Raw genomic sequence first — 26,673 nt, 5'->3', positions numbered from 1 at the left:
TAAATGAAGAGGAAAGATGTCAGTGTGACACAATAACAGCAGAATAAACTGCCAACTTATTCAGCATATGTTTTAAGCAGCAGATGCCCTTCCACCTGCAACCCAACACTGGGAAATACCTGTATAATAATAATAATAATAATAATAATAATAATAATAATAATAATAATAATAATAATAATAATAATAATAGTAATAATAACAATATTATTGATAATAAAGAAATAAAATCAATTAAAGCAAACTTACAAATAAAAGTGACGTTTTTTAAATATATTTTTATATATAATTTTATAAATCATTAATAATAATAAATTCTGTATGTGCTATAAAATGTGCTATAAGAACTAAATTAAAATGTATAATATATATCTATACTACTGCTATTGGCATGTCTGTTTCTAATATTTACCCACACCAAATATAAAATAATTAAATAGTACAATTGTTTTGGGCTTATTATATAGTACAAATTATATTAGTCATGTTTAATTTTTTATCTAAAATCAGATGCATCATATTGAATATTTATACGTTGCAAATTACAACGTCATTAATTAGACAGACACACCACACAAACAGGGGTCTTGCATCTTTTTCTTTGTCTTAAAACCAGTTCTCCACGGCAGAGCATGGTGGCACTACAGTACACGAACGAGTCAAGCCTTTCCCCTCCGTCCTCTTTTCTTTCCCCTGCTCCCCCTTTTGTACCGCTCCCCACGTGTCCAATATATTAGCAACCCAAATTAGGAGAGGCCGGGCCTGATGTGGAGTCGGGTTTCAGTAGCGGAGGTGCGGTGTGTCCACAGATCGGCCAGTGGATGCTGAGGTGACCGTTAAACGGAGGTGCGCGTTAATATTCAGACCCGGAGGAGATCCTGTAAAATTCTAGTCCCGTTTGGTGAATGGAGGAGTGAATGCGGAGCCGCTCACACCTGAGGGGCTGAGGCTATTCTTCGCCGGTGAATGCACGGAGTGAATCTGCGTGAGAATTCAGTCTCTTTCTTATGGATTTAATGCTGATACGTTTGTCTTAAAAACGATCGGTTTGCGGCTGGGAACAGACTGGATACATCTGCATACAAATTGGATTTGGGTGAAACAACGGATGCTCACAGACAGCGGCGGAGCTCGTTCAGATGAATGTAAGGATCAATGTCGTTATCATATCGTTAGCTATGACTTGAGACAATCTGCTTAACTCAAATTCTGGCACCGTTTCTCATAGGTGGCTGATATTTTTTTTGGTATTTGCAGTAATAACCAAACGCTTCTTTGTGCATGCAGTTTCATTCATTCTCTTGGGGTTTTTCATGCCCTGATGAAATGACTGGTAGGCTGTAGTATTTCATGTCAGCTGGTTAAAGCATGCAGCTTTCTGCGTTGATACGTTAAAAAGGACTGTATTTTATGAATGGATCGACAGGTAACTCATGCTGTATCTCCTCGATGTGAAGCAATTCAATGAGCTGAAACAAAAACACCAGAATGATCTAGACCTGCTTATTTATAGTTAAAGGTTTGTGAATCAATGTTATGTTCTGGTGTATTCGGATTTCCTACAGGCAGGTGTGTGTGTGTTACTGTACCTGCTTTAGTGGACAGATATTCTCCACAACAAGGAATGCCTCAGTACTGAACATGCATTTAACCTTTTCATTCCATGAAAGGTTCATTAGCTATATTGGAAAAAAGTTATTAACCCTTTAACTACCCCACCAAGAAAAATATTTTGGATTGCATTTCTTAACTCTTAATGTCGCTAGTTAACACACTCAATGCATTTTTTCCCCCAACACATCCCATCAAAATTTCAGCCTCTACCAAATGGTTGATATGTTGGTTTATGGTAAAGTACTGGAATTAATACATATGAAAAATCTGAAAATCAGAAGTGTAAGATTAATTTATTTTAAAAAAGTGTAACTTTTTAACTTTTTAAATACTGTATAAAAATATGAAATCTATATGAAATCTATAAAAAAGACCACAACTCTCTTTTAAAACTGTTCACTAAAAGGTTATTTATATGTATTCTAGGACCTTTCTTCCAAAACCATCTTTTAAAGCATTAACTCTTAAAGTAAAGGTTCTTGACATTAATGGTTCCATGAAAAACTTAACAACCATGAAATCTTTGCATTGGACAAATGGTTCTTTATAGTGGGAAAATGTTCTCCAGATTACACAAAAAATATCTCTATAAACTCTGCTTTTCACTGAAATGCTCTTAAAAATAAAGGAGTGAGGAAAAACCAAAAAAACTTTTACTCATGCCAAAATTCCTCAAAGAACATTTTAGTGAAAAGTTCTTCAACTCTTTTTTTTCTATGCTACAAAAACGTTTTTCAACACTAAATGTGTAATAAAGTTCTATATAGATCCACAAATGCCAATAAAGAATCTTTATTTTAGGAGTAAAGTGTGCTTTCCTTTGCTGGATAGTTCTTTATTTCCCAAGAACAAAAGATTCTTATGTTTTTTTTTTTTTGTGGAATCACTGGAGAATCATTAGGGGAAAAAGTTCTGGAACCTTAATTTCTAAGAGTTTTAGCTCTTTGACCAAAAAATAGACAATAGTTGATGTTACTTAGGGTAAAAAACAAAACAAAAAACAAGTATTATAAATAGCAGGTTCATGGGTGGTTCAAAAGATTCACACTTTACTGACAAAGATCCAGAATGTGTCCCATTCATTTGCTCATTAGTTCTATTTTAATTGCTACGCCATCATGGTAAAAATAACCCAATCAAAAAAGGCTTTAAGACCAAGCAGAATCCTCTATTGGCTGTCTCTTTGGTGTGACTTCGGGTAATCAGTTTTGGCCAATGCTAACAAGTATTTTTCATGAGTACATACACGTCTAGCTGTGCAAGAACACATACAATCTGACGTAGGGGAAGTCATCTTTCGCTACTGTATAGTTGTGAAATCATTTTAAAAGTAACTTTTATTTTAAATATTGGATCTTATTCTTGAAACAAAAAAAAGACCAATAAAGTGTCGTGAAGCACCAAACGCGGACTATATTAAAATTGATTTGAATACTATTTTGGCTAAAATAGTCAAAAATTGTGGTTATGATGACCATCCAATAAGCGAATTCCGAATAGTGCTTAAAATGTCACAAAATTTTCGTATTTCAAATTCATAATTAAATAGAAAATGAGGCGTGTAATTGCAAAACGGTCCACTTTTTAAGAAAAAGAACCACTCCTTTCACCAGGCTGGCTATGGTCCTAAATAGTTGACTGTGAATACTGCTTTATACTTCACACTGTGCCTGCAGGTGTTTCAAATAAACCTGGCACTGACTGGGTATTTTGTTACATCTACTTTGAAAGATGTTTTCTTATTGTACTGAGAGCCCAGAATTGTTCCCATCCTTCACCCCACCAGTATGCAGTCCTGTATCTTACAGAATAGCCACATTTTGCCAGAGGAGCAGTGGGAGTGGGATTGCTACTCTATCTATTCCTCGCACGTCAACCGAACAAGCAGAGATCAGTTTCTTCTTGAGCGTCGAGGCGTGCATTCTCCTGAAAACAGACTCCCATTTTTTAACAAGAGACACATGTTTAAGTTTTTGTAGGATTAGTCTTTTTTTTGCTCTCTTTCATCGGGCACTGCGGCTACCGGACGCATATATAGTATGTGCCTGCACGCAACGTGTGACTGCACGCACCTCACAGCATCACAGCTTGCCTATTATTTAGGTCCCTCATTTGAGCTGCACAGGCTGTAATTAAGTATCTTGAGCGTGCAGCTAAATGAGAAGAGAGCAGTTTACTCACTCATGTGTGAAAGGCATGTAACAGTGGTGGAAATGACAGAAGTGGCATTGAAGGGTTGTGTGCACTCCACAAGTACAGGGATGTGGATTTGTGATGGGAGATGTATATTTTATGACAACGTTTCACATCTTTATGTGTAGACAACAAATTGTGGCTTGTACTCATGCTTGCCAGACTATCTAGAGCTTACCAAGTTTAGAATATACCACAGTTACAGTAATAAGTGGACGTTTACGCTGCCTGAGAATGACTTAACAGGAGTTTGAAAAATGGAGGGACAAATGAACCACTTGCGCTGTCTTCTTATTAGATGCAGGAATTAATTTAGTATGAGCCTCAGATAAAATTATAGTGAGTGAATGTCAGTTGTACACTTGGTTTTGAGATGTATTATGGGATTAAAAAGTGCACTAAATATATCAGACAGAAGGACATATGGCTCTCCCCTCATATAGTGCTCTTTTTAAAGAGTATGGGACAATTCTCAACACAGACCCCTTCTTTAGCTGTGCATTTCCACTGTGTTTTCCTTCAAATTGCACAAATTGCAGATTGAAATTACACACTAAAACTGCCATAATTCAGGAATAATTTGTAAAACTACAATACAAATATATACAGTTGAAGTCAGAATTATTAGCCCCCATTTGACTTTTTTTCTTTTTTAATTATTTTCCAAATTTTTTTTACAAAGCAAGGAAATTTTGACAGTATGTCTGATAATATTTTTTCTTCCGGAGAAATTCATATTTGTTTTATTTCTGCTAGAATAAAAGCAGTTTTTAATTTTTTAAACATCATTTTAAGGACAAAATTATTAGCCCCTTTAAGCATTTTTTTTCAATAGTCTACAGAACAAACCATCATTATACAATAACTTGCCTAATTTCCCTAACCTGCCTAGTTAACCTAATTAACCTAGTTAAGCCTTTAAATGTCACTTTAAGCTGTATAGAAGTGTCTTGAAAAATATCTAGTCAAATATTATTTACTGTCATCATGGCAGAGATAAAATAAATCAGTTATTAGTAATGAGTTATTAAAACTATTATGTTTAGAAATGTGTTGGGGGAAAAAATAACAGTGTGGTTAACAAATCATGGGGGCTAATAATTCTGACTTATGTTAACATGCTGATAACATGCTAATAAATCACATACAGTAATCATTCTTTAATGATATTAATAAGTGTTTATGGCTGCTGAAATACAAGCTGAAAAAGGTTAGGAATTCTGCATCCACAGTTTCTCAGTAATCGAGTACTGTAACCTTCCATAAACGCCTCATGCATGGCTGCTTTCCCTGCCATTATTGATTGGATAACACACCTACAGTATGTGTTCAAATAATAGCTAGTGTGGTGGCTACAGTGTATATATGTAGTAAATCCACAACATCCGTCATCATGATTCTCGAATAACTTGACGGGAAAGTATTACGTTTTAGTTGCATAATAGCATGCAATTTCTAACAATATTATTATGAAAAAACGCACAAAAGCGTGTTCATTAATCTAAATAGGTGCTCAACCAAATTATAAAAAGTGCAATAATATTTCTAAAGGTGGCAACAAGGTGTGAATATTTTAACAATATTATTAAGGCTGCAGGATATTTGAAAAAAACTGACATTGCAATATTTTCATTCACTGTGATATACTGTTGAAGTCAGAATTACTACCCCCCTGTATTATTAGCCCCCCTGTTTATTTATTTCCCCAATTTGTGTTTAACTGAGAAGATTTTTTTAAACTTATTTTTAAACGATAGTTTTAATAACTCATTTCTAATAACTGATTCATCTTTGTCATGATGACAGTAAATAACATTTTACTAGATATTTTTCAAGACACTTCTATACAGCTTAAAGTGACATGTATTCAATTCAATTCACCTTTATTTGTATAGCACTTTTACAATGTAGATTGTGTCAAAGCAGCTTCACATAAATGGTCATAGTAACTTGAAACAGTGTAGTTTTAATTTTTTTAGTGTTTAAGTTCAGTTCAGTTTAGCCCAGTTCAGTGTGGTTTATCGATCCCAAACCTTGCAAGCTAGAGGCGACAGCGGAGAGGGAAAAAAAACTTTACCGATTGGCGAAAGTAAAGAAAAAAAAACCTTGAGAGAAACCATACTCAGTTGGGCACGACCATTTTTATTTCTCCGCTGGCCAAACGTCTTGTGCAGAGCTGCAGTCTCAGCAGCGGAGGCTGGAAGCTGGCCACAGCAAAGACTCGTCTGTCCCTGGAGCGTCACTGGAATCAGTCTCATGCTCTCCACTCCTCTATGACCACCACAGCAGCTGCTCAGGATACGGCCTGGTCCAGGATATGGAAACCTTGGGATCATCTCGTCCCTGGTCTTGGATCGAATCAGTGACTCTGCATAGTCTGAGGGCCTCGGGAAGAGTATTCCCAGGTGGAAATGGAGAACAAAGAGAATAACTAGCGTAGCTGCTGTTCATAGTGTATATAAACAAGATGTAGAAATCTGTGTGGAAACCCACTAAATGATGCACTGAGAGTATGTTTTACTAAACAGAGGTCTTTAATCTAGTATTGAATTGGGAGAGTGTGTCTGAGCCTCGGACATTATCAGGAAGGCTATTCCAGAGTTTAGGAGCAATAAATGAGAAGGCTCGACCTCCTTTACTCGACTTTGATATTCTAGGAACTACCATTTAAAGGCTTAACTAGGTAATTAGGTTAACTAGGCAGGATAGGGTAATTAGGCAAGTTATTGTATAACGATGGTTTGTTCTGTAGACAGTCGAAAAAACATATATCTTAAAGGGGCTAATAATTTTGACCTTAAAATGGTTTAAAAAAAATGTAAAACTGCTTTTATTCTAGCTGAAATAAAATAAATAAGACTTTCTCCAGAGGAAAATATATTATCAGACATACGGTGAAAATTTCCTTGCTCTGTTAAACATCATTTGGGAAATTATTAAAAAAGAAAAAAATCCAAAGGGGGGCTAATAATTCTGACTTACACTGTAAATTGCTATATAAATGCAATTTCAGCAGATGACTTGAATAGCTTGTAAAGAATTCATACATATGGATCGATTGATTCTGTAGGGGAGCATATCTGCATTATATATATATATATATATATATATATATATATATATATATATATATATATATATATATATAATGATAAGCAAAGATAAATAGAACAGAGAAAATATATAAATAAACAATAAATTATGATTTTCTGTGGAGTCAAGCAGTATTCAGAAAGAGAAATTAAATAATCACCGAATTATAATAAAAATAACATAATTGTTTTAATTGAGTAAATAATTATACAACTAATCTTTAAGCTTTAAATGTTTTATTTGTGCCCAAATGGCTTAAAATTGCTTCGGATTCTTACAGTCAGGTTTTAAAAACACATTCAAATAATATACTTTTACTTTACAATTAAAATATGAAATTACTCCTGTAACTATAATGTCTGATCCGCTAAATTCCAATTACATTGCAGGTGTGACCATTGCAGACTATTGTGATACAGATGCTTAAACGATATATTCTGCAGATCTGAATATTAATTTACAATTTTGCGAACGGTTTACGCAAATCTATAATGGATACCACAGACTATTGTTTTGCATACTTGGATACGGCTTTATTTGCATTTCAAGAGACATCTGTTTATTGGACATTGGCCTGTCAATCAAAGTATTGTGTCCCCTGTGTTATAATGATTGGGTGGCCTCTCAAATGGGTGTGGCCTATATGCACATGCTATATAATGCTGGGTTATAGTAGTATTGAAATATGGACAAACTCAACTCTTGGAAAAAATGCTTTTAATAATTTTAAATTTACCCCAATAAACAGGTTTGTTTTTAAGAGTTCATGGTCTTAAAATAACTTTTAGTCTCTACCAAATAACATACAAAAGTGATTTTGGCTGCTCTAAAGCCTCTTTTCCAGCATCAGATCATAGCTGATGTCAGGAGCGCTGGGCACATGTGCGGCCTCAGCGTGAGACGCGCGTTATAAGGCAGTAAAAGAAAGACAAACGTGGTGAGGGGGAGTCTGTTCATACTGTTGCCCATCAACACTTGGAAACTGATCAGAGGCAACACATGGGGGGAGAGGCGCTGTTTGATTTAATTAGAATAAGCCAGGAGAATAGGGTGTGTGTTAGAGTAGGAGGGGGATTTCAAACCACACTCCCACTCTCACTGGAGGATCATTACTGCCGCTTATGTACTTTGTATTGCATTGAATGATTGCTGTTTAGTATAAATGTGAGTTCGCCACCCTTTTTTTTAGCAGACATTGAAACTCTAAGATTAGAAGTGAGGTCTGAACTCTTTGTTGGTCAAGGGGGAAACCGCGATTAATCTGTTTCCTGCAAACACCGCAGTCGGAAAGGGGAGAAGGAGCCTATTTGCTGAGTGATTTCCCTGTCTAGATGTCAGATCTCAAGGGTGTATATCCCGTTCTCTTTCCTTACGCTCTTAATAAAAGCCTTATAATCATCTGAGAATTGTTCTGGAGGAAACAGATTGTGTGTGATTTTGCTATATCTAAATGAAAAATATTTTAAGTTATGCTTGGATGTGCCGATTTGTTCTCCTCCCTCTCTACATTTTATAAGAACTCCCTGTAATAAACATACAATTCACTGCAGTTTCCAGCTGAAATTATCACACAAAAATTATGATTATGTGTTATATGACTAGCACCATTTGTTTTTCTGATGTAGCCAACTTGCTAGGTGGCTCACATACAAACCATGTTTTGACCCTGGTATTTCGCTGATCTTTGTTTAAAGAGCCCATATTATACATGAAATAGGGTCATATCTTGGTTGGAAGGGTCTCCAACAACAGTCTAATATGCATGCAAGGTCAAAAAACACTTTCATGGTCTTATAATCTGCATTTATTTTTACCTAATTATCCCAGCGACTCCCGTATGAATCGTCCAGTGATTCATTTGTTCCCAAACCCCTCCTTAGCGCGAAGCTAATCTGCGCTGATTGGACCGATGACAGTCTGTCGCGATTGGTCGACTGCCTTCAGTCAGAGAGTAAAATGGCCAATAGCCAATGAGCAATATAAAAAGTAATCACAGTTCATACACGCTCGATAGTGTAGGCGTGGATTTTAGCTGCCACACACACACAAAAACACACACACACACCTCCGGACGACAACGCTCCCGCTTCCGCCCGCACCCGCCAGGTTTTAGCCTGAGAACCCGCTCCGTTTTCTGCCCGCCGCGCCCGATCCCGCTAGAGCGGGGGAGAACGCAACCAAAAATCACCCAGCTATACAGTCCAGACAGCCAACCTGTCTGTATAAACACACACACAGCACCAAGCACACAAAGCTCGTTCGCTCGCTCTCTCTCTCTCTCTCTCTCTCTCTCTCTCTCTCTCTCTCTCTCTCTCTCTCTCTCTCTCACACACACACACACACACACACACACTCACAAGCACCAAGCAGACTCTCTCTTTCTCATTCGCATAGCAATATCCGTAATATTACTAGACAGCCCGCTCCCGTCCCAAATTAAACCCGTTACCGACCGCTCCCGCAATTTATTCGGAAATTTATTCCCGCGCCGCAGAAATCTGGCGCAGGGACAGCCGCAGGGATAAATTTCCGAATAAATCGCGGGAGCAGAACTCTAGCACGGAGCTCCATAAACAAAGCAGCAGGCGTCGCGTTTTTAACGTGACTTTGCACGCGATAAGAGAATATAGCCAGTTAACCTGACACAGTACACTCGGTTACAAGTAACAAATCACAACTAAATACATTTGCAAGCTCGAGTCAACGAGGCAACAACTTTAACCGCACGTACTTACACTTGAGAAATGGAAGAAACCCATCCTGACGTCCAGCAGTAAGTTACTCTTTACTGATCCGTCCTTTAACAAACTCAGATGAAGTATTCTTTGTAGCATGTAGCTTCCAGAAGTTTCCAACTGCTTGGTTATAATGCTGATGTTTCATCTTTGGGTAGAGACTCAATATAATATCCATCTGCAGGGTGACTTCAATCGACCGGCATGTTTGTGTGCGTGTGTTTGTGTGTGTGTGTGTGTGTGTGTGTGTGTGTGTCTGGGTTTCTGCGTCAAAGGGCGGGGCCTCAGGTTTGAAATCTCCTGGGTTTGCGCGTGCACGTGAATAACTTGGTTTCGTTCGTACGTCATGGCGAAACACCTAATGACTCGGTATCAAGGCGACTCGTTTGAAGCACTATGAGTCGACTCTTTTATAGATGAATCAACCGTTTTAAACACTGTACACTTACAGATTTAAGCCTTAACTGGATACTTCACTTCACTTAGAGCTGTGTTACACACTACATGGAGGGGAATTTTCAAAAACCCATAATATGGGCTCTTTAAACAATGTATTTCTAACACAAACTTATAGTGTTTGGATGTTATGTGGATATCAGAGCAGAAAAAGTAGCACCTACTCTCTGAAGCATTTGAAAAAGGCAATTTTCAGCTAATTTTATTTCAGTTCAAAAATTTCTTTCCATAAATTCAGTGGTTTAAATTCAGCTTTTAAAATTCAACATTACATCCTGGAACTGCAGGAAAAGCAACAGATTGTAGATTGAAATCTTAAATTGCTTCATCTTCATCTGCTGGTAAAAAAAGCAGTGCTCTGGAGATGGTGAGTCTGCAATCTGTTGCTTTTACTGCGGTTCCCGGATGTAATGTTGATATTTAACAGCTGAATTTGAACCACTGAATTTATAAAAGTTATATAAAATAAGCCGAAAATTGCCTTTTGAATATTATACATGGTATTTTTAAACACAAGTGAATATTTTGGAGGTGATGTCTGGAAGTTGAATATAAATTATTGAATTTAAGCATAAATGTTGAAATGTTCACAGCTTAAATAAACAGCTGTGTTCAATTTCAGGAGCTAAAAATAAAAACCCCGGCAATTCAAGTAATAAAAATGTGACCAATAGTTATTTCAGAGTTTATTTTTTTTTAGTTAGTGCTATTTGACAAGCGTTTTATTTCAATACTTTTGGCACTGATTTTGTTCTATAGTGTGGGCCAAATCAAAGGTTACCAAGGGCCAACTTTGGCCTGCGGCCTCTAGTTGGGCATCTCTGTTTTAGTAAATGTTTACATCAACAGTTTTAAACTAAAACAAAAAAACGTTGATTCATTTTGTTTGCTCATTTACACAACAAGAGTATTTAAGGGCCTAGAAACACAAATGTTTTAAAATTGAATTCATAGATCAAGTGAAAACACTATTATCATTATTATTGTCTAAATGAAAACACACTGGATTTACTATAGTAGCTCCAATGAAACGTTTTAAATATGCTAATGAAAAACGTTTAATTTTTGACATTTATTGTAAGCATACCCTTAGTGCCATTCTCTAGAAATTTAACTTGAAAGTGTAATGAACATGTTTCCACTTATTTCCACCACAGACACAAATTCTAACTTCCATTTAATTCCAAGATAGGCAGCAAAAATGATCTTAAAAAAAGCTTTGTGTCTGCAAAAGATTCTGTTTTTAATTAGCTTACCTAATCGTCTCTATTGTTAGATTTTGGAGTCAGTTCCCTGGCACTTTGGTTTGAGCCAAACCATTTTAAGTAAGTGCTCCAGATTGTGACTTTTCTCTTAGGAAAGGTTTCTTTTTTCCATTAATAAAGCATGTTCTTGCTAAGTCAGTTGACCAGATCTTTTCCTCTTGTGTGAGTTTGTAAAATAGTCTTTCAGTCAGAGCATACTGAAGTGCAACATCTCATCTCATGTGCGTTTTAAATCTCATTACAAATTAATCTCAGCTTAACAAGACAAATTAGAGGCGAGTAATTCACAGATCTCTGAATAGACTCGAAACGCTTTAGTCTGCTCTCACCTGAGCAGCTCATTCACCCGGTAATTATGTCATTGAATCATAGAGGTCTTCATTCAGGAAGCTCTAATGAGAGATTCATTCAGGATACTATGAAAGCCATTGACTCCCTATATACTGTATTGAAGAGAAAACTTCATCTTGGTGGCGGTGGCTTAGCTTAGCGCTGCCAGTTTTACCTCAGAAGGCTGGTAATGGTGGTTGTTTTTAAGCATCAGCACGGTGAAATGGGCTGGAAACATGCATGTTTGTAGATAAGCTCAAAGTTTGGACAAGTCAGTGTAAAATTCTACTCAGGCACACTTCCTTTTCCTTAATAGAAAGGTACCGCAGCCGGTGCTGGGTTGCTTTGGGTGTAGGCCTCTCTGTAATTCTCATTTAGACAAGCATCTGGTTTTTGCATCTAAGTATTAACAAACCTATTAGGGTCTGAGAGTTGAAATATTGTGGTAATTTGTGTAGGTCACGTAATTCACAAATCGGATGTAATGATATGATCTGATATTGATTCTTTTATACTTTTAAAAAAAAGATGGTGATATGATTAGATTCAAGGGTATTTTGATCTATAAATTTAATGATATAACAAAATTAGCTAGCCAAATATAACCAAAATGGACTAGGAAATCCACAACAAAAACTTTCCATGAGGCTATAAAAAATACAGGAAATAAATGATGGTAAAAATGTAATTATGATCAAAATATCAATTTATTGTAGTGCCTATATACCCACAAATAATTATTTCACACTTTCCTACATTCTGCAAATATTTTTGAGTGGCTAAATGTAAATCCAGTCTAAAAGCAATGCATTTCCTTGTATTTCTTGAGTCAATTGAACCTGTCCGAGTCTTGAGCGTTTAATCTCTCACTTTAATGTGTGTACTGGGACTGCTTGCTGTAACCTGGAGACATTGGAAACCTGAGATGTGGCATCTCAATGTTCGACGTTTGTTAAACAGTGCGTCACTGCTTATTAATAATTCAGAGAACTAGTCTCTCTCGCAGTTTCTCTTTTCCTGTTACATCCCATTCCTGGAGAAGGATCATGCTGAACACCAACCCTGATCATAACAGGGAGACCGCAGGGGTTTTCTTCATTCTCTGCAGCTTTCTCAGAGCACACAGTTTGCCTGCCAGCTATAGGCAAAATAATGTCAATCATGTTCTGTTTTTAAATATAGACATATAAATATAAAAATCACACAGGGAAGAGGTAAACAGCAATTTAATGTTTATTTTGCTCTTGTGTTGGCCTTTGAAAAACCATAGTTGAACCCAATTTTTAATGTTTTGACTTTGGTTGATATGTTTTTGATTATCCCATTTTAGCATCTACTATATATATACAGTATATATATATATATATATATATATATATATATATATATATATATATATATATATATATATATATATATATATATATATATATATATATAACATGCTAAATGCAAAAATGAAAGCTATTTATGTAAATATTAAATAAGAGATTTATTATGACTAAATATTATTATTTAAATTATTTAAAACCTGTCAGCTGTCAAATAGATAGCACTTTTTTGTTTGGATTATAGTTGTTAACCCATGTGCACTGTTCAAACTGACTACCCTTTCGTTAAGTTTGTGGCTGTTTGGATTAATTGGTGTCATGGATTTGCAATCAAAATGTGATTATAATGGAAGTCAATGGGGCAAAAACAGCCACCAACATAACGAAAGGGTGGTCAATTTGCCCAGAGTGTATTATACATTTTTTGAAAAATTTCAATAGGATTTGTCAAAAAAAATTATTGCATTTGTTGAAACACAGAAAAAGTTGTGGCCAAATTAAGACTCAAAATCACCCCAGAGTGGATGAAAACATTCCCATCAGCACACTAGGGTTAAATGTATACATTAAAACTGATAATAAATAGATATTCTTAAATAGTATTGTCTTAAACATGTCATTCTTGCTCAATATATATAAAAAATATTTTTTGTACATAAACTATTGTTACACAAAGACATTTTTGTGTCAGTCAAAACAACTATTAAATAAACCAACAAAACTGGAAAAAGTAAAACTGCATTACATTATGATTGTTTAGATGCTTGAAAAGGCTTTTTTTCTACCTTTGTCATGTGTATGCATTAGCATTCAGTACTTGATATTTAGTACAATGCACTTATGGAAATCATTCATGGTTATTAATGATTTTTTAAAATTAAAATACAGTAAATGTATATATATATATATATATATATATATATATATATATATATATATATATATATATATATATATGTATATATATATATATATATGTATATATATATATATATATATATATATATATATATATATATATATATATATATATATATATATATAAACTAAAATGTAAGAGTCAAAACTGCATAGTTTTTTCTAAGTTAGGAAAACTGAAAGAAACCTGTGTCTGTGGTCAGCTTGTGGGGTCACCCCGAACCTTGTTATTTCTGGATTTCCCTCTGATTTTAGAAGGAAATTTAGACAAGTTTCTTCCTTGCTTTTTGCCACTGTGACAAACTCCATGTTTCCAGTTACTTTTTTAGGAAACCTCATATCCTATTAAACCTGTGCCACAGAGAGACCATAAAAATCAAACTAGCGTATGCCTGTGTCGAGAGAAATGTCCGGAAGGCTATTTTATACCAGTCCCTATGGATTACGTAACTGTTGTCCAAACTGAGGAACAAACTTTTCATTATGTCTCCTGATGATGGAGGTTGTTTTTACTCATGAGATCTTTCCTCGGCATATGTTAGCATGTTAGCCGAGGGTTTTATCTGTTTCCTGAATAATGCACCGGGGCTGGTAAACCTCCAGTGAACCAGTGGCAAATTCTCTTTAAGAGATTTAGAGTTGGCATCAGTTTCAACCTTGAACTAACTCTTGATGTCTTAAGCTGTTTTGTTTAAGTGCACTGAGGGTCTTTACACGCTGAAGAAATTAGTAGTAATTGCCCTCAGAAGTGTAATCTCGGCCTTTATTCAAACGTGCTACAGATGACAGCTAAAAAGCGGGTGCTGCTACCATGAGCTCAGTGAGTGAGTCACTGTTAAAACATGCTGATAAGAGGTTTTATTGAGCCTTATATCTTTAGGGTCTTGCAAATGATCTGCATGAATGGCTATGTTAGCAATTGAGTTTTCTTTGTTGAGATTTACAAGACTAATGTAGTTTGATACCTTGCTTGGGCACACATTTATTCATGGACAGTTGTTGTAAACATATTTTGCTACAGTAAAATACTGTAAACTATTTAGGAATGCAATTCTTGTAATTTAAGAAAGGACTAATTGAGTGTGGTCAATTGAATTATTAGAAAAAGAATGCAAACCTGCAGTTGTGATAAATTCAAAATAATTGAATGGCTCATAGTCAGTTAATCCACTACACCTAAAGACACTGTTCAGATGTTGTATTTCAAGACATTTGTCTGATTTTGTTTTGTTGTTGTCCTTAATCAGCTCCCGTTTGTAATTTTAGTACCATCAAAAGCCTTTTTTGTTTTGTTTTGATTTTCGAATAGGTTGGGAAATAACTGAAATCACTAGCCCAGCTACGATTCAGGAAACTGTTCATATTTCTGCCGTGCCACAGAGCGCCATCTGAATAGTTTAATTTTATATAACATGAGAATGTGCACCTCTGGATTGCAATACTTCCTATTGTCATGTGTGCACTGTGTCGTGGCGCATCCGGTCTGCCAACCCCTTTATGTTTATGACTGGGTTTGCATAAAAATTATTGGACAACATAGGCCTAGAATGTTCATTAGCGAATCAGAATCAAGCATTTAAGCCTCGCAGTATAATGTTAAATAATGGATACTTGCAATCTATTGTAAGATTGGAAATATAATTTCTTGAACCTGTAATACATTTTATAGTTTGCTATATAAAGGTTTAAAGGGTGCGGTGATCTGCCTAAATGCTAACTGGTTAGCATAATATCTTTCAAATATAACCCCCCGTTGTCCAAAGTCACGCCTCCTGAACGCGCACAATAAAGACCCACTAGATCATATCATTCGCTATTAAAAAATCTTTATAGTACTTTATAATACTACAATTCCTAACGAAAAACTGTATTACATCTAGCATATTTTCAGTTATTTTCAGTTATGCTATCATCACTCTCTCATCAGTCACTCTCATCAGTCGCACTCTCTCACACGCTTTGTCCTAAAGCGACTACTGTATGCTTAGTGGTTGGCCAGTAGGGTGCAGAAATTACACCTATTACTAAGCCATACTTGTATGCTATTTCAGATCGAGCGTCACACAGGCTGTCATTGTTCAATAATGAACCAATGTGAATATAAAGCAAACTTCACCTCAGTAAAGCAGGCTAGGCGGATGAGTGCTATTTACTTTTTTTTGTTTTGTTGTTAACTAAATTACAAACAACATTATCGAGGCTGTAAAGGGTCCTTATGAAACTGAAAATAGTCACATCAATCTATCGCCGGAAAATTTCAGTGTCTGATCAAAACTTCTGTGGATATAACCTATTCATAGCAACACAATCGATATTAGCTTTGCTTGACTAAAATAGTTAAAACATAACATTACCTGTCTAAAAATACTTGCCATGGAAATACAGTCATGATGTCATCCTTCTACCAGCGTACAAAAGTAACTCTAATACTAATTCAGGATTTTAAAAAGTTTTAATTCAGCATTTGTTTTTAGCGATGACGCTCGTGTAAACATGCTTTGGCGGATCTGCGTGAAAGGGTGCGCAGTTGTTCAAATCCACTTTTGTTGACAGTTTGGGCTATTTATCAGAATTTTTGGCAATTATCGGCCCGACGATATTTAATTGGATGAACATTTTTTTGTTTTATGCCTTACCCAGAATCTAAAACTACATATAAATACATTAAAAAATAACACAAAATGTTTCTGAAGACAATCACCTACTGCACCTTTAAATTAAGTATATTTTCAGTTTCAAAAATATATTTTGTTGAGCCTCTCAGCTGCATAATGTAATTGTTCATCATATATTTAAATTATATTTTACCCAGAAGCAATTACCATACTGTATGAGCTAAAACCCCAGTAATGTGTGAATTAATATCCAAAGCATAAAATGTTGTAGAAAACATGGAGTTCCAATCAATGTAAGCCTCATGCTTGACTTTTTATGTAATTATATGGACATTGTGGCATTACTATTAGGCACTGACATCTGTACAGTGCCAACACAAATCCTTCTTTATTTGTATGCCCATTGACTGAGTTTTATATTTAGACAAATGATCCATACTGAAACGATATTTCTTGGCTAATCTGTCACCTGCTTCCTGAGACTTAGTGTAGCTCAACTGCCATAAAAACCAAATAAGCCAGTCTCCTCCTAGTCAGGATCTTGTACTAAGACCCGCCTGCCACCTTCACCGTGAAAACCAGCCGACTCCAGCCTCTTGACGACAGCTGGATGGCTAAAAGCAGAAAGCCCAAGGAGGTCTGGCACTGTGGTTGTCTAAATACTGAAAACTGAGCGGGAGTGAATTCCATACCCATTTAGCCTGCGGAAACTGTGGCAACTGCTCATCCGTATTCAGTCATTTTATTCCCATCATAAGCATAGGTTTTGGTGAAAGATTTCTCATTCGTCCCTCAGATAGAGCCAAGTTTTTTAAATTGATATATCCTACCGAGCAATGGTTTCTGCCTCATTTTCATAGTTCAACATGTTTTTAGTTGCTTAGAGTTTGAGTGTTTTAATCCGTCTCACAAAAGAATTAAGTCTATCAAAATAGTTTGAATGCTCTGAGGAAGATTATTGAATCTTTGTGGTCCAGCATGGCAGTAAGCTTCAGTTCTGTCCCGCTGCAGAAATGTTGAATTAGACAACGGCCCCCCACAGGTTTTCCTCAGACGCCTCTGTCAATCACTCAGTCTGCCCAATGTTGACTTTAGAGAGATCATGATGGAGAAACCGTCAGCTCCACTGGCCCCCTCGACTACCTTTTTATGCTCTGTATTTTAATAAGCTGTTAAATATAAGAACGAGACGCATTGTGTGGCAATGCATTGTGGGCCTTCATGACCTCAGAATGTGGCCCCCAAGTGCCCCACAATTTCTGCTACTTTCATTAGGCTGAACATTGGACCCACTGCACTTCACACAAATAACTACGGGGGGTCTCTTGATCGTAGAAATCAAGGTTTTAGGTTTCACAAATATATTTTTTTGCTTTTTTAATGATCATTTGATTTGTATTGATTCAGTATGTGCAGGGAATCACAAGGGATTCAAAACACTTAGTAGAAATCAGATTTGGGAAACCACTTGCTAGGAATAGCATTCTGAGGGTTCCTTTCAATAGAACTGTAAACAAACACCCACCTCTCCAAGACATAACTAGGGGCTCGCACACCGGATAATTATAGGAACTGAATAATAGGAACTAAGTGGCTCAGTGGTTTGCACTGTCACCTCACAGCAAGGAGGTCGCTGGATTGAGTCCCAGCTGGGACAGTTGTTATATCTCTATGGGGTTTGCATGTTTTCCGCATGGTCGCATAGGTTTCCCTCACAATCCAAAGACATGCAGTATATAGTAGGTAAGTTGAGTAATCTAAATTGGCCATAGTGTATGAGTGTGTCGGAATGAGTGTGTGCAGGTGTTTCCCAGTACTGGGTTGTAGCTGGAAGGTCATCCGCTGCATAAAATATATGCTGCAATAGTTGGCTGTTCATTTCGCTCAGGGGCCCTCTGTAATAAAGACTCAGTCGAAAGAAAATGAATGAATAAATAATAGGAACTAGTCACCAGGCCAGTCCAGATTACAAATTTCCCCAGAGGAAATTAAATCAACAACTTGTAGTACTACATATATATGTATTATAGAATAAGTAACAAGACGCTAAAGAGAAAGATAAATAATTAACCCAAGCATTAGCTGTCTATATGTTTTTAAGACATGCTGTGCCTCTTCATTAGGACAGACCACACAAAACCTTCCTTTACGATGTGTGAGGTTAATTATTTGAATATGCCAGCCATCAGATGAACAAAATCACTCGGACAATTAGCTAAAACAGTTGATATGTTTCTGGGTTAGTATTTCTCATATACAAATGTAAACAGAACTACTTTTAACAGTTTTCACAAACTTATTGACTCACTGTGGCCACAAGAGGGAGCCTGTTCGAACAGACTTGCAATGAATGAAAACATTCATGTGGTTTTAGCTGGAGAGCTTCTTCCTTGTTTAAAAAATTAGATTGAAGTCCAGATTCAATATTTAGTTTTTCCTTCAGTGAGTTCTGTGCATCTCACTGGAGAACTCTTGAACAGATTTGACAAGGACAAATTGCATTTGTAATCCACTTATGTACAGAGACCACAACGGCCCGCAGTGATGATCTGCCATCATTATGTATTGAGGTTTGGATAATGCAGACTTTACCAACAGCTACTATAGTCAGTGCAAGTGCAAACACTCCTGAGGTTTGTCACAATTCCAGCAAAAGTAGTATAATTTTCTAATTGTCCTAATGCACTTATTCAGTGGCTTGTAAAATATCAGTCCCACTTCTGACCATCTGTAGCAGATTGCTTCACAGAGGATTCAGCCTTCACACATATGACAGGAGTAGAGATGTTTTCCAAACACATGCTCCAAGCTCCTGTCTGGCCTTTTAGCCTTAGTAATGTCTTTTGTTCTGTTCAAAATTAGTGGCTCCGTTTTTCTGATTTCCTCTTTAATATGGCTTTAATAAAGACTGAAGTTAACTACTTTAATACGTTTTTTTGCCTGGTTTTAGTTTAAAGATTAAACATACTGTACTTGAAGAATATTATGTCAACATCCCAACATCCATGTTTGTGTTTGAATTATAGTGTTTGTCTTGTCATCTGATGCCCTCCTTTCAAATATGAATGATTCTATGTGGCATGCCATTACTGTTTGTACTCTTAATTCTCTTTAAAGAAAATTAGCTTAACTTTGTGGCCATGTTAATAGCCTCCTGAATAGCCATGTACAGAACAGCTGTTAAATTATGTTCCAATAACATATTTCAAGTCAGCAGGAAAATATTACAACAATGGGTATCATAAATTGTGCCTTTTTTTAGACTGTCATGGAAAAAAGTCTAGACTGATCCTTCCAATGGGCGTATGCTTTCTAGAGTAAACTAGAGCATTACATACTAAGCAATATAATGTCTTTTAGTTTGCGACTTGCAGTAATTACTCTGACGATACAGTACCCAGCCATCTTACTGGAAATAAAATATATTTTCCATTCAGTAGGTAGTAAAATGAGGATTGACTTTTTATGGGAATATGACATTAAAAAGATGTCTTGATTAAAATAGGTTGATCTTTTGACGATATCAAAGCAGTATGGACAATCTGACAGCATTACTAATAAGGCAAGTTGGAGCCATGGGAAATGCATGCGTGTAAAGTGTATTTTGAAAATACAGCTTGTAAAACATGTGGAAGCGGCTTACAGTTTTACTGTCCTGGCTAAGGGAAACCTCTCCTTTCTGAAGCAAATGCACTTTCTCATGCATTCCAGCTGTTTGTGAGAGTCAGTGAGGGAATCATAGATCATTGCTGGATCTGTATCATCATTTTTTTACTGTGTTATGTTAATGTAATAGTGACAGTCTGCTCTTTTTTTTGTTTTGCAGGTGTGAAGAAACTTTGGCACAATGACTCTTTTTGATGACTTTGGGAAAAACACACATGGACACTTCCGGGTTTGGGTGATTCGAAGGCTAAGGATGCTGTTGGTGGTTTGTGTTGTAGCGGAACTCTTAACAGTTATGGTTAATGGTGAGGGCACACCAGGTATTTTGGAGCTCCAGTTAGATGAGGAGCAACCCGCAGGGACAATAGTGGGTGATATCAGTGCCGGTTTGCAACCTGGAGTTACAGCCTCTCTGTACTTCATCTCTGACCATGAAGGCACAGGCATTGGTAGTGATCTCCACATTGATGAAACCACAGGCATCATCAAGACCGCCAGGCGACTTGACCGAGAGGAAAGGGACCATTACAGTTTTATAGCAGTCACTATGACAGGTTTCACAGTCAAGGTCTCTATCACTGTAAATGATATCAACGATCATGCTCCCACATTCCCTAAGAAGAAAGCCTCTTTGAAGATCCCAGAGCAAACGGCAGTGGGAACTAAGTTCTCTCTCGAGCCAGCCACTGATTCAGATAAGGATCAGCTTACTGTACAAGGATATCAGATCAAAGAAGGCAATGTAGGACAAGTGTTCCGACTGGAGACCAAAAGAGCAGCAAACAAAGTACTTTACCTTGACTTGGTGGTCAATGGAGTCTTGGACAGAGAGAAGAGATCCTCTTATTCATTAGTGGTTGAGGCCTTTGATGGTGGATCTCCAAGGCAGAACGGACAGATGACACTTGACATCCTGGTTCAGGATATCAATGACCATGCACCGGTTTTCAACCAGAGTCGATACAATGCCATCATCTCTGAGAGCCTTCCTCAGGGCAGCAACATCCTTCAGGTTTTTGCATCTGATGCTGATGAAGGAGACAACGGCCTTGTGTTGTATGAGATAAATCGACGGCAAAGTGACCCAGATCGCTATTTTGTCATCGATCCTCGCTCTGGGATCATTACACTTAATAAGGCTCTAGACTATGAGATGAGGAAGGTTCATGAGTTGGTAGTGCAAGCCAAGGATAATGCGAGCCATCCAGAGATTACGAATGCCTTTGTTACAATCCATGTTCGAGACTACAACGATAACCAGCCAACCATGACCATTATCTTTCTCAGTGAAGATGGCTCACCCCAAATCTCAGAAGGTGCTCAACCTGGCCAATATGTTGCGAGAATCTCCGTCTCGGACCCTGATTATGGAGAGTATTCCAATGTCAATGTGTCTCTTGAGGGCGGTGATGGCAAATTTGCCTTGACCACTAAAGACAGCATCATCTACCTCATCTATGTAGACCAGATTCTGGATCGGGAAGAGAGGGATTCTTATGAGCTTCGTGTCATGGCTACTGATTCTGGAACCCCGCCACTACATGCAGAATCCTCGTTTACAATTCACGTCACGGATGTAAACGACAACCCACCTCTATTTGACCAACAGGCATACAAGCAGACCATACCAGAAGTAGTCTACCCAGGTAGCTTTGTGCTGCAAGTGACCGCAAGGGACAAAGACCAAGGTCCCAATGGTGATATCCGCTACAGCATCCTACCAGACAAGAAAACACATTCCAGTTGGTTCACCATTGACCCTGTCACTGGGATCATAACCACCGCAACCAAGCTGGATTATGAGACAATCCCAAAGCCAAGTATCAAAGTAGTGGCCACTGATGGAGGACGACCCCCATTATCCTCCACTGCTGTGGTAGAAATAGACCTCCAGGATACTAACGATAATGAGCCAGTGTTTGGAAGCAGCTTCTACAATGTTTCAATCAAGGAGAACACATCAGAAGGGACCTGTTTCCTTGAGGTATGTCCTTCTATTTTGTACTTGGTTCATTCGCTTCGCTATTTATTTGAATATATTTCAGTTATAATGTCCATTTTGCTTAAATGTACAATAATAGCTGTTTATGTATATTCAGAATGTTTTTCTCAAAGGAAAAATCAATTAAGGAAATTGGGCTATAAAAGATAGACTATTTGTTATGTCTTGAAAGGAGCTTTGTGATTTTAATCTTTCTTGAAAGAGCCATGGCAGTTGTGGAGCAATGAAACTTGTAATTTCACTAACCAAGACAATTTGTAATTATGACATATGATTAACAGATGTTATCCTCTTTTGGAGAATTGCAGAAAGTGTTGTTTGGCAGATGGTAAAATTGTGCTTTGTTGTTCTTTTGAAATGTTGGTTTAAGTCTGTTGCCATGATAATTGTTGCCACCATGCGGCAACTGGGCCAACTGTGTACTCAAGCTGTTTTTACCCCTCTGGAAAAGAAATGGAAATTGGGGCATGTTTTCCTCCATTTTTTTACCTCCCAATAATAAGCAATTCCAGACTTCAAAGGGCCGCCTTAATGTTCATTTCCAACAGAAGCATCTGTTGAAAATACCCTCCAGAACAAACTTTTAAGATAAATACTGGAATTCCGCATTGTTGCTGGTTCATTTAACATGTATTTGGAAAGAGTTGCTGGTCAGTGTTCGGAGGAATTTAGTTTGTGGGTTCACAGTATGGAAAAGAAGTAGGAGACTGAGTGACTGATTAAGAGACAAAGAAAGAAAAAGAGTGTTTACCTCACACATAAATGGATACCAGTGGTGGGAAGAGTACTGAAAAAATTTATATTATGTTAGATTTAGGTTGTGATGTCAGGTGACCAAAATTCAATGTCTAGCCAGTGTCAAAGGACAATGTTATTTTGATGTCCAATAACAATGTCAAGTGACGTTGATATTTGATTAAGATTTCGGTTGTATAAGAAACCGACCAAAGTCCAATCTCAAACCAGCATCTTAAGCCAACGTCATATTGATGTCAAATACTGGCATTTATTCGTCAGGTATGGCAACTAAAATCCAACATTTGAGAGACGTCATAGTGGTAACGTCCATACAAAGTCAAGCTGTAACATCATTAGACGTTGATATTTGGTTGATTTTAGGTTGGCCAATGGACAGTGATGTCGGCCTTATGTTGGGTTCTGATGTCAACCCAATTTTCATTTCCAAGCAAACTGCAATGTCTCCATGATGTTGGGTTACATCTTCAGTCTGCCATTTCGGCATCCAATCTCTGGGTCATTGTGTGTAAAGATTTTTGGCCTCTTCTTGGACACATTAAATGCTTGCAAACAGTTTGCTGCAATTATAAAGTGCCAATGTCTTGAGGTTGTTTATTATGATGCGATTTACCTTCTATGTGTGATTAGATTGGACAGGAATCACTGGACTATTTTTTCCTGTCTATGGGGATTAGGAAAATCAAAGTAGTGATAGCAGGTTGAAGGAAAGTAGTCGAGTGAAAGTACAGATAGTGCACTAAAAATGGACTCAAGGGAAAGTAAATGTACACATTTTAAAACTACTTAGTAAATAACAATTTCCTGAGAAAAACTACCAAATTACAGTAGTTTGAGTATTTGTAATGTGTTACTTTACATCACTGATGGATACATATATCTGTCCGGAATAAAAAAGCAGCTAGAATAAGCAGAATGTCTTTACGAAAAGTTCTTTATGCAATCTGAAGATTTGCAAATTTAGCAGCTATTTAAATTTCACAAAAGATTCAGAATTTATTTTAGTCACTCAACAGAGGCCATGAAAAAAGACAGTTGTTTCCCAATTTAGTCAACATCTTTTCAACTAATTTTAGGGCACGCAGCAGCACAGTTGGTTTTGCAGTACCCTTGCAGTAACTACAGTATATTTTCTTGTGGTTTCATTGGCCCAAGCAAGGACACACAGATGATGGGTGTTATCCAGAGTCCTTATGGCATCATTCCGCACACATTGACATGTATACCACCAAACCGGCTGTGGTCTCTGGTTCTGATCCACTAAGTGACAGTACTTGGCTTGCTTTAATGTTTTCAGCCCTAGACATTGTAGTCTTCTGGTAATTGTATTTACCATTAAATTTTTGCCATTTGCCCTTTTTCATGCAATTGGAAAATTCTGAGTGTAGTGTCTGAGATCTGATCTGAGATGGCATATTGGACTCTAATGGGAAATGTAGAATCTATGACATGAAAAAAACATGCATCCATTTTGTTTTATTCTTATAATAAACAACTCTATAAAAACTACACTAATAGAACAATCACACCAGATTTTATTTTAATCAAAGCAGCTATTTAATTTACTTTTTCTATGTAAGAAAACTTGATTGAAAAATAATTTTCAACATGCTTGAACCATCTACACAATGCAGTTTAGTTCTGTTTGGTTTTTCAACAGTATTTTGTTACAAAGAAAACAGAAGTGATATAGCTTTGGCTATTTATTTATTTTATATATGGCTATTTATATTGTTAATAATTTGCATAGTTAATATTGTTCTTTGATGTTTAGTTTATAAAGATTTTTCCAATGTTATTTAATAAAAAATAGTTTTAAAAATCTTTTTTTTCCCACCCCACACGAAAAAAAAAAAAATCGTGATACGAACCGAATCGTGGGTCAAAAATCGTGATACGAACCGAATCGTGGGTTTGGTGTATCGTTACAGCCCTACAAAGCATGAAGGTACCCTAAAACATCACAAACTAGCGCATTGCAATGAACTTATTTATTATTAAATTTGACCTTTATTTGAATATACATCACCTGACAAAAGTCTTGTCGTCAATCCCAGTTGTTAGAGGAACAAATATTAACATGACTTTGAGATCATTTAGAAAAATAGTAAAAGGTAGATTTTTTTTTTCAATTAATACTCTGTTGAATTGCATCCCAATCATCACAAATACTTCAGAAGGCCTATTGGATCCTGCATGGAGCAAGACTCTCACAAAAATCAATCAAGTTTGATGTAGGAAAAATCATTGTTTGGGGTTACATTGAGTATGCGGGCATCCAAGAGATTTGCAAAGTGCATGGCAACATCAATAGCCTGAGGTATCAAGACATTTGTGCTGCCCATTACATTACAAACTACAGGAGAGGGCTAATGCTTCAGCAGGATAGCGCTCCTTCTCATACTTGAGCCTCCACATTAAAGTTCCTGAAAGCAAAGAAGGTCAAGGTGCTCCAGGATTGGCCAGCCCAATCACCAGACATGAACATTATTGAGCATGTCTGGGGTCAGATGGAGGCAGCAGTAAAGATGAATCCAAAGAATCTTTATGAACACTGGGAGTCCTGTAAGAATGCTTTCTTTGCCATTCCAGATGACTTTATTAATAAGTTATTTGAGTCATTGCAGAGATGTATGGATGCAGTCCTCCAAGCTCATGGGAGTCACACAATATTAGTTCTTTTTCCACTGAACAATGACTTTATATTCTATACTGTACATTATTTCTGTTAAGTGACAAGACTTTTGTCTAAGCAAAGTCAGACCTTATTGTCCTAATTAAATAACTAAATCAAGGTGGGATTATGTTTTAATTTGGTAAAATAAGCATAATCTAGAGGCTTTTGCCTTTCATATAAGCCACTTCTGATACCAAATGATCAACTAGAAGTCAAGTTATTATTTGTTGTTCCTAAAACTTGGATAAGTGACAAGACTTTTGTTAGGTAGTGTACAGAAAGCAGTTTAATTTATCAGTGTTGTTGTTATAATAAACCCTTCTAACATAATATAAATTTTTGGTACCGCTTAGAATAAACATGCATTTGCCTGTAGGAATTATAACACACTGATTAGTGGTCTTGAATGAGAGATTGGATTGATGTATATTTTTAGTAGTTCAAATTTCAACCACTGTCCTCCCCCCCAACACAAACACCCGCTGCGAGTCCAGCCATTTCCTCCAAAAACATGCCTGTTTAACTAAGCTTATCTATAGGATAGAATGGTGTATTATTTACACACTGCTGAAAGAGAAAACTGCCTTTTATTTATATTTCGGTTTCCTTTCTTCTCCCGAGAGTCATTTCTCATGGAAGCAGTCTGCTCTAGTTTTCTGTTCATTGTTCTGGCGATCCGACAGATTTTTCGTGAGTAGAGCCTTCAAACCAATCCCTATTCGGGACAGTCCCTGTTACAACATGTAAGGCTTAGATTGACCCTTCTGTATTTATTGGACAGAGGTCAATCCACCCAATGTGCACATGTATAAACCTTTGGGCTTTTTCATTAGTACCATTAAACTTGTGCTTTTATGCTGATCTCAGAACAGATTTTGATTCCATTAGACGATTTTTCAATGTAAAAAAAAAACTGATCCCATGACAGTGTCCACCCAAAAACCGAAGGTTAATTTCCTTCTGTTCACATCTGTTAATATGTCTCTCACGCTTTAGAATGATGTACAGTAAATACAGTGTCT

At 36.7% G+C, this 26,673-nt stretch overlaps 1 protein-coding gene across 1 annotated transcript in view; it reads left to right on the top strand.

The window, feature by feature from the left end:
• The first annotated feature begins 807 nt into the window (after positions 1 to 807).
• The window catches only part of dchs1b (dachsous cadherin-related 1b), a 151,897-nt gene continuing 126,031 nt past the window's right edge, over positions 808 to 26,673 (top strand). Inside the window, exons 1-2 of the mRNA XM_021479350.3 lie at positions 808 to 1,145; positions 20,377 to 22,200. Of these exons, the coding sequence (XP_021335025.3) occupies positions 20,398 to 22,200 (1,803 nt within the window). The 5' untranslated portion in view covers positions 808 to 1,145; positions 20,377 to 20,397. The remainder of the gene's footprint in view (positions 1,146 to 20,376; positions 22,201 to 26,673) is intronic.

Source organism: Danio rerio, chromosome 10 (genome assembly GCF_049306965.1).
Source record: "Danio rerio strain Tuebingen ecotype United States chromosome 10, GRCz12tu, whole genome shotgun sequence".
NCBI classification, from domain to species: domain Eukaryota; kingdom Metazoa; phylum Chordata; class Actinopteri; order Cypriniformes; family Danionidae; genus Danio; species Danio rerio.
The sequence above is the reverse complement of the archived record's forward strand: the minus strand, read 5'-3'. Positions and strand labels throughout refer to the sequence as shown.